The 16,967-nt window shown below is 33.0% G+C and overlaps 1 protein-coding gene across 3 annotated transcripts in view; it reads right to left on the reverse strand.

Moving 5' to 3' along the window:
- Nucleotides 1–16,967, reverse strand: part of flnba (filamin B a) — a 750,037-nt gene that overhangs the window by 615,057 nt on the left and 118,013 nt on the right. For 2 of the 3 annotated variants that reach the window (XR_012387353.1, XM_073917114.1), the window contains exons 24-31: nt 16,837–16,967; nt 16,100–16,223; nt 15,860–16,013; nt 13,655–13,844; nt 13,223–13,470; nt 4,737–4,820; nt 1,714–1,816; nt 321–461 (exon numbers count right to left, since the gene is read on the reverse strand). The exon at nt 16,837–16,967 is cut by the window's right edge and continues 37 nt beyond it. Coding sequence is in view for 2 of the 3 variants with exons in the window: in XM_073917114.1 (XP_073773215.1) it covers nt 321–461; nt 1,714–1,816; nt 4,737–4,820; nt 13,223–13,470; nt 13,655–13,844; nt 15,860–16,013; nt 16,100–16,223; nt 16,837–16,967 (1,175 nt within the window). In the remaining variant the exon portion in view is untranslated. The remainder of the gene's footprint in view (nt 1–320; nt 462–1,713; nt 1,817–4,736; nt 4,821–13,222; nt 13,471–13,654; nt 13,845–15,859; nt 16,014–16,099; nt 16,224–16,836) is intronic. The other variant, XM_073917115.1, reaches the window with a different exon arrangement.

Below are 16,967 nucleotides of genomic sequence, written 5' to 3' on the forward strand. Positions count from 1 at the left end.
TAACATATAATAAAAAATAATATAATATAATATAATATAATAAAAATAATAGAATATAACATAATAAAAATAATATCATACAATATAATTTAATATAATATAAAAAAATACAATATAATATAATATAATAAAAATAATATAATATGATAAAAATAATATAATATAAAATATAACAATACAAAATTAAATAATAAATATAATATAATATAATATAATATAATATAATATAATATAACATAATACCACATATTTACCAATGAAAATATAATGGGAAAATACAAAAACAAACAGGTTTAATAATATATTATGGTGTGACTGACCTGGGATGTGCGTGCCGTTGTATTTAATGTGCATTTCGTGAAGCCCAGCCTCTGTTGGCGAGTATTTGACCGTCACCGTCCCGTCTTTATTATCGATGATCTCCGGCTGAGCGCTTTTTCCTGACGGCATGTGAACCTCACCTGAGGACGAATGTCACACATTCAGATGATGATTTCAAACATCAGCCAAATCAAAAAAAATTTTAAATCAGACAATTTAGTATCCTTCTGCACTACATCTCAGACTTTCTGAATTGCTGAAATATTAAATAATCTGAAATATTACAGCTTTGACTCTCTTTGCATTTCAACTTTAAAGTCAAATGAACATTTCAGTGGATTCTGCCTGCCTGTCAAGAGTTTTATTGTCTATTAAAATTGTTCTGGAAGTGATCACAATGATTTTTCTGCATCTTTATCTTTATATTTAAATGTATTTGTCATAGGGCGAGGCAGTGGCGCAGTAGGTAGTGCTGTCGCCTCACAGCAAGAAGGTCGCTGGTTCGATCCTCGGCTCAGTTGGTGTTTCTGTATGGAGTTTGCCTGTTCTCCCTGCGTTCGCGTGGGTTTCCTCCGGGTGCTCCGGTTTCCCCAACAGTCCAAACACATGTGGTAGGCTAAATTGTCCGTGGTGTATGGGTGTGTGTGTGTGTGTGTGTGTGTGTGTGTGTATGTGAATGTTTCCCAGAGATGGGTTGCGGCTGAAAGGGCATCCACTGTTTAAAAACTTGCTGGATAAGTTGGTGGTTCATTCCGCTGTGGCGACCCCGGATTAATAAAGGGACTAAGCCGACCAGTAAATGAATGAATGAATGTATTTGTCATATATATTTATACTTGCTTTTCACACACCATGAATTATCGGGCTTGGCGTAAAAATTGACACCAGCCTTAAAGGAACAGTTCACCCAAAAATGAAAATTCTGTCATGGTTTGCTCATCCTCCAAAAACCAACTGAATTTCTTCTGTTAAACACAAAAGAAGATATTTTGAAACATGTTGTAAACCTGTAACCACTGACTCCCACAGTATTTGTTTTTCCAACAATGGAAGAATGGTTACCAGTTTTCAGCATTCTTCAAATGATCTTCTTTTATGTTCAACAGAAGGAACTCAGTTTAATTCAAGTTTTAATGTACAGCGCTTTTCACAGCAGCTTCATCAAATGTTTGTAAATTACAGTAAATAGTGAGTAAATTAGCATTTTTGGGTGAACTGTCTCTTTAAGGAGGCTCAAAAACATGCAGGAAATCTGGGATTTTAAAATAAAACAATTGAATTATCAATTATGTGGCATTTGCTATGATTTCAGAATCTTAAATTCCTTAATGGGTCTCCATAAGTGATCGTGTGTGTTGAATTTGACCTTGCTTCTCTTGTCAAACGTCTCACCTGTGATTTCTCCTTTACTAAAGGTGAAGGGGATGACCATATCGAAGGGTCTGTAGCCCGTCCCGTTCACACTGTTTGCAGGAACATACGAGCCATCTGTGACCTGAGAGACAGAGATATACGTGTGTGAGTCTGTTTGTTATAATCTGTGTGTGTGAGTGTGTGTTCAGCGAGTCTGTGTGATCCATGCTGCAAGCAGACGAGCTGAGCGAAAGACGAATGCGTGTTAAACCTGAAGGAGCAGAGAAATCCCCAGAAACACCTGAGGAGGAGAAATGAGAGATGCGGAGAGACGGAGACATGTTCAGACTTCATCCACATGCGGACAGAACACAACATGATAATGATGTATTGCTGACAAACGACAGCCAGGGCTTATAATGTTTCACCTGCAGAAGATGAGGACGATGAGCTCATGCTGATTAAGAGAGATTTACAACTGTGTGCTCCGTTTACAAACTCCACACTTACACACACTTAGATGACATTTTTGGAATGGAATGGGATTTAGAATAGGAATGAAACTGAATGGAACTGAATTAAACTTAATGGAACTGAATGGAACTGTACGGAACTGAACTGACTGAATTTTGAATGAATGAATGAATGAACAAATCAATCAATCAATCAATCAATCAATCAATCAATCAATCAATCAATCTACACAGCATGTTTGGAGAAGTTGGAGATACATTTCTCTGAAAATTAAAGACATTAAATAAACTAGCAAACAAAACAGAACTTTTTAAGAAATGAATTATGAAAATATAATGAAAAACAAAATGAAAAAAATCTATAAATAATAACAATAAAATATTAATAATAAAAACAACAACAATACATTAATAAACAACATTAATAAAACATTAATGACAAATAACAATCAAAAAATAAATAAGCAATAACCTTTGGGGACATTAATAAATTAATTATAAAAATATAATGAAAAACAAAATGAAATAATAAAATATAATAATAAAATAACAATAAATAGGAACAAAAAATAAAAATAATAATAATAATAAAATATTAATACATAATAAAATATAACAATTACAACAATAAAATTAATAAATAATAATAAAACATTAATAAATAAGATTAATAAAATATTAATGAAAAATAACAATAAAATATTAATAAGTTATAATTTTTGGGGACGTTGAAAAAATAATTATGAAAATGTAATAAAAACAAAATGGAAATAATTATAATAATAAAATATAAATAAATTATAATAATAAATGATAATAAAAAAAATAAAATAAAATATCAATAAATAATAAAAATAAAATGTTAATTAATAACAATAAAAGTAATAATTATTAATAAATAATACAAATAAAATATGAATAATTAATAAAAATATCAATAAATTATTAATAAATATTAACAATAAAAATGAATAAATAATAATAATTATCATTATAATAATAAAATATGACTAAGATCAATAACAATAACAACAAAAATAAATATGATTAAAAATTTATATTAATAATAACAATAAAATATTAATGAACAATAAAATATTAATTAATAATAATAATAAAATATTAATGAATAATAACAATAAAATAGTAATACATTTTAACTTGGAAACGTTAAGAAATTTATGATGTAAATATAATGAAAAACAAAATGTAAAAAATAATAATTAAATATTAATAACTAATAACAATTAAAATAATAATAATAATAATAATAATGATAATGATAATGATAAGATTTAGAATAAAATGATAAATACATTATTGATAAATAATACCAATAATAATAATAATATTATTAATAATTATTAATAAATTTTTAAATTAATAAATATTTTTAATAATTTGTCAACAATTTTAAGGAAGGTTAAAAGTTATGAAAAAAAGGAAGATAAATTAATTAGAGTCGAGTTTAGAAATTTATAATAATTATAAAGTGAAAAATAAAAAAGGAAAATAGAAAATAAAATAAATTAATAAAAATAAACAATTAAATCATAAAATTATACAATTTAAATTAAATATAAAAATAAATATAAAATACTAGAGAGCTAGGTAACAGTTCTGGGTTTCGAATCTAAACAATAATTATTATAATTATATATAATATATTTATACATTTATGCTCTCAAATATGCTTCATTTCAGTCAATTTCCAAACATTGTTTTCAGATTTCTTAAATTTTGGTAATTTGTAATTTTTTTTAATAAGAATATTCTGCTCACTATTAAAATCACAGTAATACCAGGAAATATTATTTCTTTGTAAATATGTTAAAAGAGTTGTAAATCTCTTTACACCATCCTTCCGAAATTATTCAATAAACAGACTGCTTAAAAAAAAGCTTACTATTTTTTGTGGGTATACCGCAATGCATTTTGTTACTGGAATCTATTAATTTGAAACGACTACAATTGTAACATTAGTTTTATTAGCCCGCTTCAATATTTCAACGCAACTTTACTTAATAAAAGTGCATTTAAAAAAGATTAATGTCAATTTCCCCCCAAAAAATGCAGTGTACTTTTAAACCCACGAGTGTTAAGAGTCTGACAGATCTGCTTTGTGGTTTTGTAAACGACGTCTCTTAAACATTACGAACAGAACTAAAGTGCAGAAGGAGGTTAATGTCGAAATAATGAGCAATTTAAGCCCGCTCTCAGCTCCAAACAAAACTCTGGAAGTCTAAACACTGAAGCGTAGAGTTTCCCTCTGCTCCAGTCATCAGCCGAGATCACAAGTGGAAAAACAGAGAGAGCTTAAAGGGACAGTTCAGCCTACAAGAAAACTTTTGTACTCATTATTTATTCACCCTCTTGTAATTCTAAACTTTTGAGTTTTTTTTTCTTCTGCTAAACACAAGTTGTGGCCAAAATAGGCCTTAAAAATCAGCCCAGAATTGATGAAAACATCCCCAGCAGCAAACAAGGGTTAAAATAAAGCACCGTGAGTGGTCAGACAGTAAAGAAAGAGAAGAGTCAGAGAGAGTGGACAGCAAAGAGCGGAGCCCAGATGAATCTGTGTTTTTGTACCCAGGGCTGGAAACCCATGGCTGGAGCCGCCGACTGCTGCTGCTGGACTGACTGCTGTTGCATCATGGGAGCTTCATCCGTAGCCTGAGAATCATACAGTTTGTGTGGATGTGAATCTTCAGATAAATGAGGAACTTATGCATTCAAACACACACACTGTGGAAGCTGCAATGATGCAATTGGTTGTTGTTCATGTGGCAGTAACAAAACTCCATGTGTTATGATGTTAACAGGAGACTGAATCATATAAACATGTTAGTTTCACTGAATTTAATCAAAGATATTTCATGAATACACACTAGGCTTGGGCGATATTACGGTATTATGGTATACCGCGGGATCTAAAAATAGCAACGGTGTCAGTTTCAATACCGTTATACCGTCATAAAGTATTAAATATCCTTTATTTAATGCCTAAAAAACGTGTGTGTGGTTGTCATCACGGGACAGTGTGGAGGAGAGAGATAGAGGAAGAGGGAGGGGGAGAGGGAGAGAGGGACAGGGAGACGTGACGTGACGAGTCGCGCTTCAAAGTGTCCTGCAGTTTGGCAGTTTCTATGGCGTACGGAATGGGTCAATAACTTGACGCTGCAACGTGCACTCGTCTCACTGAACGTGACGTCTGCGCCTGCCGAACGTGACGTCTGCGTCTGCCGAACGTGACGTCTGCGTCTGCCGAACGTGTCGTCTGCGTCTGCCACATTACTGTTCCGCTGCTTTAACGTGACGTCTGCGTCACGTCTGCGTCTGCTTCAAGGGTTTGCAGCACATTGCTCTTATTTCTGCTTTATTATACCTATTCATTCTCTATCAGTGTTTTCACTTAACCACAGTTATGTTTCATTTGCAATTAAGTGCTTTTTAACTTTCTTATTTATAGCTATTTATTCCAAACGGTAATATTTATACAAATGATAAACATTTTGGTATGCCATATATGGTTATTCCTATATTGCTTCTTTTATTGTGGTTACAGCTGATTGGTGTGTGTGTCTACAGTTTGCAGCAGTGTGTGCGCACACCTGACTGCTGTGTTTGACCTATAGTTCATGTGTGTGCTCATTTGAAGGCCTTTGCTTTGAAATTGCAAGGAAATTCCATTATGAAAAAATTTCTTTGTCAAAAGCATCTTAGTGTGTTTAGTGATTTGCAAATGACTGTGTGTAATGTTTTGTAAAAAGTGTGAAGCTGACAATGTGCTTACAGTTGTGCAGATCTAGCCTTGTGTTTTGCTCTATTAGTGTACGGTTTTGCTAATTGTAGGAAAAGTTTAATTTTAGTGTGTTAGCAATAATGAAAAACTGTAACTGGGTATTAGGTATAAACTATTATATTTATCTACAATACATATGTTAAATATAAGTCTTCAATAAATATGTTAAACAGGAGCTATAAATAAATAATCTTCAATAAATATTGAAGGCAATGTTGCAGTATGGAAGAGGAAGCATGGAGGGGAGGAAGATTGGTAAACAGGAGACAGGGCATGGGATTTTTTTTATATATTGAAATGTACACATCACCAGAAAGCTGAATAAAACACTTTACATTTGTTGTATGGTTTTTATTAGGATAGGGCAATATTTAGCTTTCAGTCTATCACTGTTTGGTGAATACAGTATGTTCATGTACTTTGTAGCAATACCTCTGAAACAAATCAAACCCAGATTATATCAGTATTAGTCAGTTAGAAATTATACGAGTGTTTAAGATTGAGATCAGCAGTGTGTAAATGAAGCAAACAGATTCATCTTGAATGAGGCGTGTGTGTTCTGTACGGTGTTAAAATTGTGTTTTGTTACAGTGTTGTAAAGTTTTGGATGAAGTGTTTCATTTTGCAAAAGTTCTGATGTGTTCTGCTGTTTGTGTGTGTGTGTGGAAATTGTGTGTAGTGTTTTGACAAAATGAGCCTTCATTTCAAAATTGTGCTTGAGCAATCAAAAAAAAAAAAACTGTAAATGAACAATGACTCACATACAGTTTTTTTACACACAATTACTTGTATTTCAGACACAATGACTACAACATGTGACTGATGTACCAACCCCCTGAACCAATTCTGCTAAACTACAAGCACAATTCCTGCTTTACTCTCAAATTGCAGGTTAAAAACACACTTTTTTCAAAACACAACACACAATTCTCTGCATTTTGCTCAATTTTCATGCAGAAAAGCTCTTGTTTTTACAAGGAACACACTGTCATTCAGAATTGTAAAGTCAGTTTTCCTACTTTGCATACTAACTCATCACATGAGTAAACACCTGTCACACAGAATTGCAATTTAGGAATCAGAGCTCATCTGGTTTATAACTGGTTCACTGCCCACACATGTTTTTTAGTTGTTTATCTCCTTCCATATTCTCCATTCCTTAATCATATTGAGGATTTTTTTTCTGCTTGGGGATAGAAAGTGTGTATGACTGAAATCCACACAATTTACAGTTTTCCCAATTGTTTACACACATTTTCTGAAAGCATGCCTCATATTGTCAGAACTCTAGGGTGAAACCCTTTAATTCTCCTGCAAAATGAAACACAATTAACACAATGTGATTTCTTCTCAACATGGTATTTTGTTTTCAAATGACGCACACAAACCATCACATCAACATTTATAAGATCAGTTGAACACTGATGTGCTGAATGTAAAACACAATGACCACTTCTTCTCCATTCATCATAATGACTTACTGTCAGCCTTTTTCGTTTAGTGTTACAGTTACTACAGACAGTACATAGGCCTACAGAAATGCATTGTAAAATACTTCAGAATATTGTTTTTATACAAAACAAACAAATACCAAATATATTTTACAGTATTTTCAGTTTACAGAGTGTTCATCCCAACCAACACAAAGGTGCACATAATGTGGTCTTCATTTGCCATTAACAGAAGGATTTACAGAATACTGTTAGTAAAAAACGAAAAATAAAGTGTGGATTTCGGCATACACTTTCCATCCCCAAGCAGGAAAAAAAATCGTCAATATGATTAAGGAATGGAGAATATGGAAGGAGATAAACAACTAAAAAACATGGGTGGACAGTGTACCAGTTATGAACCAGATGAGCTCTGATTCCTAAATTGCAATTCTGTGTGACAGGTGTTTACTCATGTGATGAGTTAGTATGCAAAGTAGGACAACTGACTTTACAATTGTGAATGACAGTGTGTTCCTTGTTAAAACAAGAGATTTTCTGCATGCAAAATGCAGAGAATTGTGTGTAGTGTTTTGAAAAAAGTGTTTTAAACGCGCAATTTGAGTGTAAAGCAGAAATTGTGCTTGTAGTTAAGCTGCATTGGTTCAGGGGGTTGGTGCATCAGTTACATGTTGTAGTCATTGTTTCTGAAGTACAAGTAATTGTGTGTAAACAATTGGGAAAAACTGTAATAGTGACATTCTGCCACCTACTGGCGATTTTAGTTTTTAGTTTAGATGTAACATTTAAAGCAAATTTTTATTATTTTTAATTATTTCAAATAACATTAGGCTATTCAACGTTTTAGGATTAAACATCACTGTTTTGGTTATTATTATGAATGGTTCGGGGTTTGGGTAATATTAGGAAATAATATTACAATTTAAAATAATGCTTTTCTATTTTAATATACTTATTTATTTATGTGATGCAAAGTAAAATTTTTTGACACTATGTCGCATGATCCTTCAGTGTATTGTCAAAGTTGTGCTGTTAAATGTTTTTCTATGATATTTTTACAGGATTGATTGATTGAATCCTGGCAAATTATTATTCAAAATATAAATACTATCAATGTAACATTATTGCTGAACAAAAATATACATTTTCTTTCAAAAAAGAAAGGAAACAAATAAAAAATAAAGTAGGTTATGTTTTTTTTATTTGTCAAAGAATCCTAATAATATGTTTTAAACGTAAAATAAAAAAGAAAGGTGCTTTAAAAACAACACAATAATGGTTAATGTAATTTTCTATTTTTCTAATATTTTACAGCAAAAGTATCAGATCTAACAGGCGATAGTGATCGATGAGTTGGTCATCACTGAAATGCGGTAGGCTACATTGAACATGTAAAAAATTAAAACACAATAAGACTCAAATGTAAAACAAATTAAAAAAGGATTTTACAAAACTTAACGACATGAATATATTAATAAACAACCTAAACTTTATCTCCGGAGACATTTGTTATTTTTGTTATACATTTTTTATACGTTTTAATGCTATCTTGAAAACAAATATCATTATATATTAGCATATTTATATTTAATTTGCACATAATTATTGTATATTGTATAAGTTAGCCGGCAAAAAGCAGACAGACGCACTAAAAACTGCTGAAAAAATATATATATTAAAAAAAAAGGTAGACGCAGACGTCATGTAACAAGTCAGACGTTGATGTCACGTCCATTGAGAGGAATGTATGAAGGGCAAGAAATTGTGCACTGCCTCACACACTGCACTGAGCCGTGTGAGCAGCGTGTTATGATACGTGATAGCAAAAAAATAAATAAATAACTTCACTGCTACACGTGAATCACGCGTAACGTCTGGCTTGACACTTCACTGCCACACGTGATTTACGTGACGTCTACGTGACGTCAACGTCACGTCAACGTCACGTCAACGTCACGTCTGCGTCTTAAATTGCATGGATTTAATAGCAAAAAAAATTATTTTTTAAGACGTCAGTGAGACGTTCAGTGAGACGTTCGGTGAGACGAGTGCACGTTGCAGCGTCAGGTTAAAGAGCTTGGAGGAGCGCCATAGTTTCGACTGAACAGAAGGGAGACGTGGTTAATATGAACGAGAGGTCTGCATTAGAGCTGAAGATCTTTGCCCGAACCCGGCGAGACCCGAAAAAATCCAAATCCCTGCAAAGGTGAAGCAAATTATGACGAAGTAGTAAAAAAAGAGAATTTTGACGGCGGTCAAGCCAGTCAGAAAGAGCGGTTATTCCAGCCGCAGGTATTTAGCGGTCGCTCATACACTGCGTATTACGGTAGAGCCTTAAACAGCAAGCTGACAGGTAATGACGAGGCCACTCGCTACCCTGAAACTACGGTCATGGAAAATTAAATGGATGTTCCTGACTGGTATAAGATGAATAAACAATCCTACCTAAAACTTGCAAAATCAGCCAGATCAGAACTCTGCATCTCGGCCTGTAGCAGTAGCAATGAAACGGTGTTCAGCTGCTGCTGGACGCACATGAGCGCAAGACTGCGCTAAAGCCTGTGGATTTAATAATGTTCCTCCACAAACACACGTAGCCTAATCTTGGTGAGTAAAGGGTTTTAAATTATAAATAAATATTAATTAAACCATATAATCATAATGTAGACAGAGTATACAGACTAATGGTGGCATTATTCTTTTAATATTCAGCTTCAATTTAGTTACTGCCAAAATACCCGTCATCATTTAGAGTTTATTTGATTTGTTAAGCAAGATTTCTTTTCATTGGTGTGTTGGCCAATTTAAAGGCTAAGTGCATGTAGACCTATAGAGTGCTGAGATGTTACGATGTTACAGAGGACTTATTTTATTTCTTTGTTCCAACTTTCAAGTGGGATATAGTCTACGTTTGTTACGAATAAATGCTGTTAAAACATATAAATGACTCATTCTTGAAAAAATGCATTAGAGCTGTAAGGGCTCGGGCTTAATAAAGCTGTCAATCAAAATGTACGTGTCGGACTCGGGACCTATCGGGTATAATTTTTATGGCCCAAATACAGCTCTCTGCATTCCCGCGGGAGCCGGCCAGATTTCTTACGGTGTGGGAGTAAATTTCTGAATAAATCGCGGGAGAGATGTGTGTGTGTGTGTTTGTGTAAGACAGAGAAAGTCTGTCTGTCTGTCTGTCTGTCTGTCTGTCTGTCTGTCTGTCTGTCTCTGTCTCTGTCTCTGTCTCTCTCTCTCTCTCTCTCTCTCTCTCTCTCTCTCTCTCTCTCTCTCTCTCTCTCTCTCTCTCTCTCTCTCTGCCTAAGGTCGCATAGAAGGTATTCAGTTTCTGAATGGTTTAGCCTCAAGCCAACAGTTTGGTGACGCTGTCTGAGCCTTACGTCATAATTTTTTTTATTACGCCGGTAATACCGGATACCGGGGTAAAATATGGAGGCGGTTTGACGGTCTCAAAATTTGGACACCGCCCAAGCCTAATACACACACACACACACACACACACACACACACACACACACACACACACACACACACACACACAAAGATAAAGGGAATAAGTACCAAATATAATGTTTACAGTGCAACAACACTCAACATGGCATCCCAAATGACGTGGCAGACAACATGCTGCCTTCCCCGCTGTCATGTTAAACAGTAGAGCATCGCTTTTGAACTTAGAATATCACTTTATTAAAGCATGCACTCATTTGCAATCTTGTTAGCTTCTGTGTCAGCCTGGCTGCTCGTGCTGGCTCTGCCCCCGTTGGCCCAGCAACCCTGGACCCCCGACACAAAAGAGCTAACCTCCAAACACTACTCCAGTCAGGCATGCCACGTGCTACACTAGCTCGCAAATTGGCGAGTAACGTTAATGTAATCCCAGACATCTCAAGTCTCCCGGAAGCTTCAGGAGACTACGGGATGCCCACAAACGAATGATAATCTTCTGGAAATTGCGCGTCTCCACCCTGGTCCTTAAATACGTCGCACCCCCCCTCTCCACCGCATCCCTCCCAGCTCTTCAGGTTCATTGGGTACAACCCACCCCCGCCGCTCAGGTAGATCGCACGCACACGCCCACACCGCTCTTCAAATACGTCGTGCACCATCACCACTAACAAGAGAGTGGTGGAAATAAAAAACATCTGAGAGATCTTAATCAATAGTGGAAATGTCGGGTTTTAAGAAAATGTTAAATGTAATAGAGCCCCTTTACATTATTCCTTCAAAAGCCCATTGCAGTCAGATCATTCCTGCTTTCAGATCCACTGAAATGGCAGGTGATCAAATCAAGCAGATCTGTGCTGTCTGAGGAAAAGGTGGACACTCATCTTTCTGACAATAAAAAAAACACTTAGTTGTTTGAAACCGAGTTCCATATAAAAACTAAACTGTTCTTTTCTTTTTATTTGTTTAATTTCTACAATATTATATAATTTTTTTATAAGCAGCTTTTTGGTTTTGAGTATAAAGAAGGATTTGTTTTGTTTGCTGCTAAGCAGAAACCAAGGAATTATGATTATATCACTGTTTTAAGTAAAAGAAAAAAAACAGGATCATACTTTTATGATGTTAGTTTTAATACATAAAAAAATTTAAATCAGAGAAATCCTCTGGCTTTTTTCTTCTTTTGCTGTATCGAAAACATACCGAACAGTGACACCACTGTATCCTATCGAACCGAATCTTGATTTTTGTGAACCGTTACACCTCTAATATATATACATATATACATGCATACAGTTGAAGTCAGAATTATTAGCCCCCTTGAATTATTAGACCGCTTGTTTATTTTTTTCCCCCAATTTCTGTTTAACGGAGAGACGATTTTTTTCAGCACATTTCTAGACATAATAGTTTAAATAACTCATCTCTAATAGCTGATTTCTTTTATCTTTTTCATGATGACAGTAAATAATATTTGACTTGATATTTTTAAGACACTTCTATACAGCTTAAAGAGACATTTAAAGGCTTAACTAGGTTAATTAGGCAACTTATAGTATAATGATGGTTTGTTCTGTAGACTATCGAAAAAATATAGATTAAAGGGGCTAATAATATTGTCCCTAAAATGGTGTTTAAAAAATTAAAAACTGCTTTTGTTCTAGCCGAAATAAAACAAATAAAACTTTCTCCAGAAGAAAAAAATATTATCAGACATACTGTGAAAATTTCCTTCCTCTGTTAAACATCATTTGGGAAATATTTAAAAAAGAACAAAAAAAATGCAAAGGGGGCTAATATTGCTGACTTCAACTGTGTGTGTGTGTGTGTATGTGTATATATATATATATATATATATATATATATATATATATATATATATATATATATATATATATATATATATATATATATATATATATATATATATATATATACACACATATATATGTATATATATGTATATATATATATATATATATATATATATATATATATATATATATGTATACATACACACAATAATTCTGACTTTATATACACACACACACACACATACATATATATTTATATACATACATACATACATACATATACACACACACACACACACACACACACACACACACACACACACACACGTACATATATATATACATACATATATATATATATATATATATACATATATTTGGCATTATGTATTGTATGTTTTATTTGTCTTTATGTTATTGTAGGCTATTTTTTGTTTCAATTTTATGTTTCAATCTGAATTGTACAACAAAAAAATTGAAGGTCCAAATTCCCCCCTTGCACAACAGTTTGGGTTAACTATTTGTTTTGTGAACTAGTTTTTCCCTCACCATGACTTTGAAGGGGCTCTTGGGAATGTTTTCTCCACCGAAGCGCACGTAGATGACGTATGTCCCGGGTTTGTGTGCGGTGTAGAAGATGTCGAATGTGCCGTCCTCATTCTGGATGACGTCTGCCTCCACCTCGCTGCCGTCCGGAGTGAGCACCACACAGCAGAGATTCCCCTTTCCTGCACCTTTAGTGTTCACCATGAAGCCCACCTCCTGCCCGATACCGATGGTGGGCCCGATGCCTGGTCCTTCAGGACACAAACATACAATACAGTTAAAGACCGAATTATCAGCCCTCCTGAATTATTAGACCTCCTGTTTATTTTGTGTGTAAAAAGCTGCATGCATCACAACTGCAACTGCTGCATCACATCACAGCTGCAAGACACACACGAGTTCATGTTTAATAAGCAGACAGTAAGTGTGTCTCACCGCTGACTGTACACTTGCTGGCATCTCCTGAAGTCGTGGCTCTGACTCGATATGGAGATGTCGGGATCTCGTCTCCGCCATATTTGATCACAATAGTGTATCGACCCACTTTATCCGGTACATAAGACACTCTGTAGGTCCCGTCTCTGTTGTCCTGAATGTTGGCTTTCTTAAGTTTACCATCTTGATCCTGAAACACATGATAAAGCACACTGATTAATTTTGTTTAATTATATTTATTTGTTCAGGTATTATTCAGTTATTGTTTACTGTATTTATTTCTTTGATAATAATAAATGTATTTATTAATTTAGTGTATTTATTTATTCATTTATTTATTTAGGGTATTTATTAATTCATTTATTTAGTTTATTTATTTAGTGTATTCATTTATACAGTAAATAAATTCCATGGCACTTATCGTAAAGAGTAGGGATGTAACCCCGCTGTCCTGGCTCCATTAGTCCTTACCATCCTGGCCGCCCAATAAATTAGTTTTTAGTTTATTTAGAATTTTAAATAAATATTATTTAGCATTTATTTATTTATTGCATTTATTTTTTTACTTAGTGCAGTGTTAATGTATTAAGTTATTCATTTAGCGTTTATATATTTATTTATGTAGTGTGTTTATTTATTCATTTATTTAGTGCATTTTTTTATTTAGTGTTTATTTATTTATTTAGTGTATTTATTTATTTTTTATTTATTCATTTATTTAGTGTTTATTTATTTATTTATTTAGTGTCTTTATATTTATTTCTTTAATGTGTTTGTTCATTTATTTAGTGTTTATTTATTTACTTATTTATTGAGTGTATTATTTTTTGTGTGTTTATTTATGTTTTAGTGCATTTTTATATACTGTTTATTTATTTAGTGTTTATATTTTTATTTATTTAGTGTGTTTATTAATTCATTTATTTGCTGCATGTTTTATTTAGTGTTTATTTATTTAGTGTTTATTTATTTATTTATTTATTTATTTAGTGCATGTTTTATTTTGTGTTTATTTATTAATTTAGTGTACTTATTTATTTAGTGTTTATATATTTATTTATTCAGTGTTTATTAATTCATTTATTTAGTGCATTATTAATTTAGTGTTTATTTATTTAGTGTTTGTACATTTATTTATTTATTTATTTAGTGTGTTTATTTATTAATTTATTTAATGTTTATTTATTTAGTGTTTATTTATTTATTTACTTATTTATCTATTTTATTGTATTTATTTTTGTGATAATTTATTTAGTGTATTTATTTATTTATTTATTTATTTATTTATTTATTCATTTATTTAATTGGTTTATTTATTTATTAGATATTTGTTTATAAAAATAATATATATATATATATATATATATATATATATATATAGATAGATAGATAAAATAATAACATTTATAATATAATTAATAAAATATTGTTTTGCAAGTCAGTTATATCGTAAGAAATAACGTTATCTCACAACAGCATGGCAAATTATCCCAGTATCATGCAGCTCTGCTTTATACTCTCTAGAAATGACCCAGATTAAGAGTAATGGAAGAGGAAGAGCTGCAGTTTCCCTCTGGATTTCCTGCTGTATTTTGGCTTTCATACAGAAAACCCTTCATTTATTTCACTGCAGGCCTGGCCAAATGCTTCAGTGTGTGTTTGGAGATCGAAACGCTCGTCTGAATGGAAAAATCGGATCTAATCCTGGATCACTGAGCCAGTAAAATAACACACTGTGAAAGATGAATGACCCAATATGATGCAACGTGAAACTTGCAGATCATTACTCATCTTCTCAGAAACTCAATCCAAGTGTGATTTTACAGTATGTGTGCAAATTAAAAACATTCAACATCAAGTCCTTGTAAAAGTTCATATAATAATCTAAAAAAAAAAATGAGTAAGTTTATGAATTTAGATTTTAAATGAATGATTACATTAAATATATTAAATCTAAAACTTTTAAAGTGTACTTTAATCAATCATTTTGAATATATAATGATAAATAAATCCAAAGTTATGAAATATAATACATGTAATAATTATTATAAAAACATACATTAAATAAATATATTTATAACAAACTGAGAACTGCAACACTTCTGCAGTACCCCAAAAACCCCTCAGACCCCAGGGGTTAACAATTAGCCCTAAATGTTCCCCATGCCTGTATTTCATTCAGTCAGTGATATTGTGAAGACTCACGGTGATGTGCACAGACAGCTGTCCTTCTCCCGCATCTTTAGCATCGATGGTGAACTCCACTGGGAAACTGGCGGAAAGTCCTGTGGTCAAACCCGGCCCGCTGGCACGAACCTTACTGGCATCGTGAGTGGGCAGAACACGCAGCTTCATCGGGCTGAACAGACACATGGTTTAAAGGTTAACTAAGAGACAGATCAGTTTGATAGCAGGAGTAATCGCAGCATAATAAACATACAGTACCTGCGGGGAACTTCTTCATCGGCGTATTTGATGGACACTGAATAAGGGCCCTCGATAGACGGGGTGTAGGACACGGTGTGTGTGCCGTCTCCATTGTCTGAGACCTCCACAGGTTCAGCCAAACCTGCAAATAACGACAACAATAATAATAATAATAATAATAATAAAAATAATAATATTTATTCATTATTAATTTCCCTTCGGTTTCGTCCCTTTATTCATCAGATACAGAATGAACCGCATATTCAGCATATGTATTATATTAATAAATATGCAATTAATAAACACAAACCAATGAATACTTAAGTGATACAATATTTTCAACGTTAATAATTGATAAAAATTCTACATTTTTTCATGGTGACACTTTGCTAAATATCAAATAAAAGCAAAATAACCATATTTCCATACAATAATAGCTATGGCTCATGCTAAACCAAACAAGCAAGACTGTGAGAATGACAATGCAACGCATTTAGTAGCAAAGAGGTTTCAAATAAATATTAAAAAAGAAAAATTGGGTAGAAAAAAATAGGAATTGTGTAAATAAGTTAATAATAAGTTAAATAAATAGTGTTACGTTAAACGTTTAAGTATATACTGTGGAGAATGCTAGTCTAAATTTAGAACAGCACAAAAAGATAGTATTTAACTCAGGTTTAGGGTTCCAGTGCGTTTAATTCAAACTAAAATAATTTTTTAAAACTGCACAAAAGCCTCATGTGAACCGGCTTTACCTTTAGGTCCAGTTACAGCCACAGAAAGAGGAGCGACGCCAGCTTTACTGCAGTCCACAGTGAAGGATTGTGGGATTTTAGCTCTCACTCCAGAACCGACACCAGCTCCAGAGATCTTCACCTTACTGGAG

This window comes from Danio rerio, chromosome 11 (genome assembly GCF_049306965.1).
Source record: "Danio rerio strain Tuebingen ecotype United States chromosome 11, GRCz12tu, whole genome shotgun sequence".
In the NCBI taxonomy this organism is placed as follows: domain Eukaryota; kingdom Metazoa; phylum Chordata; class Actinopteri; order Cypriniformes; family Danionidae; genus Danio; species Danio rerio.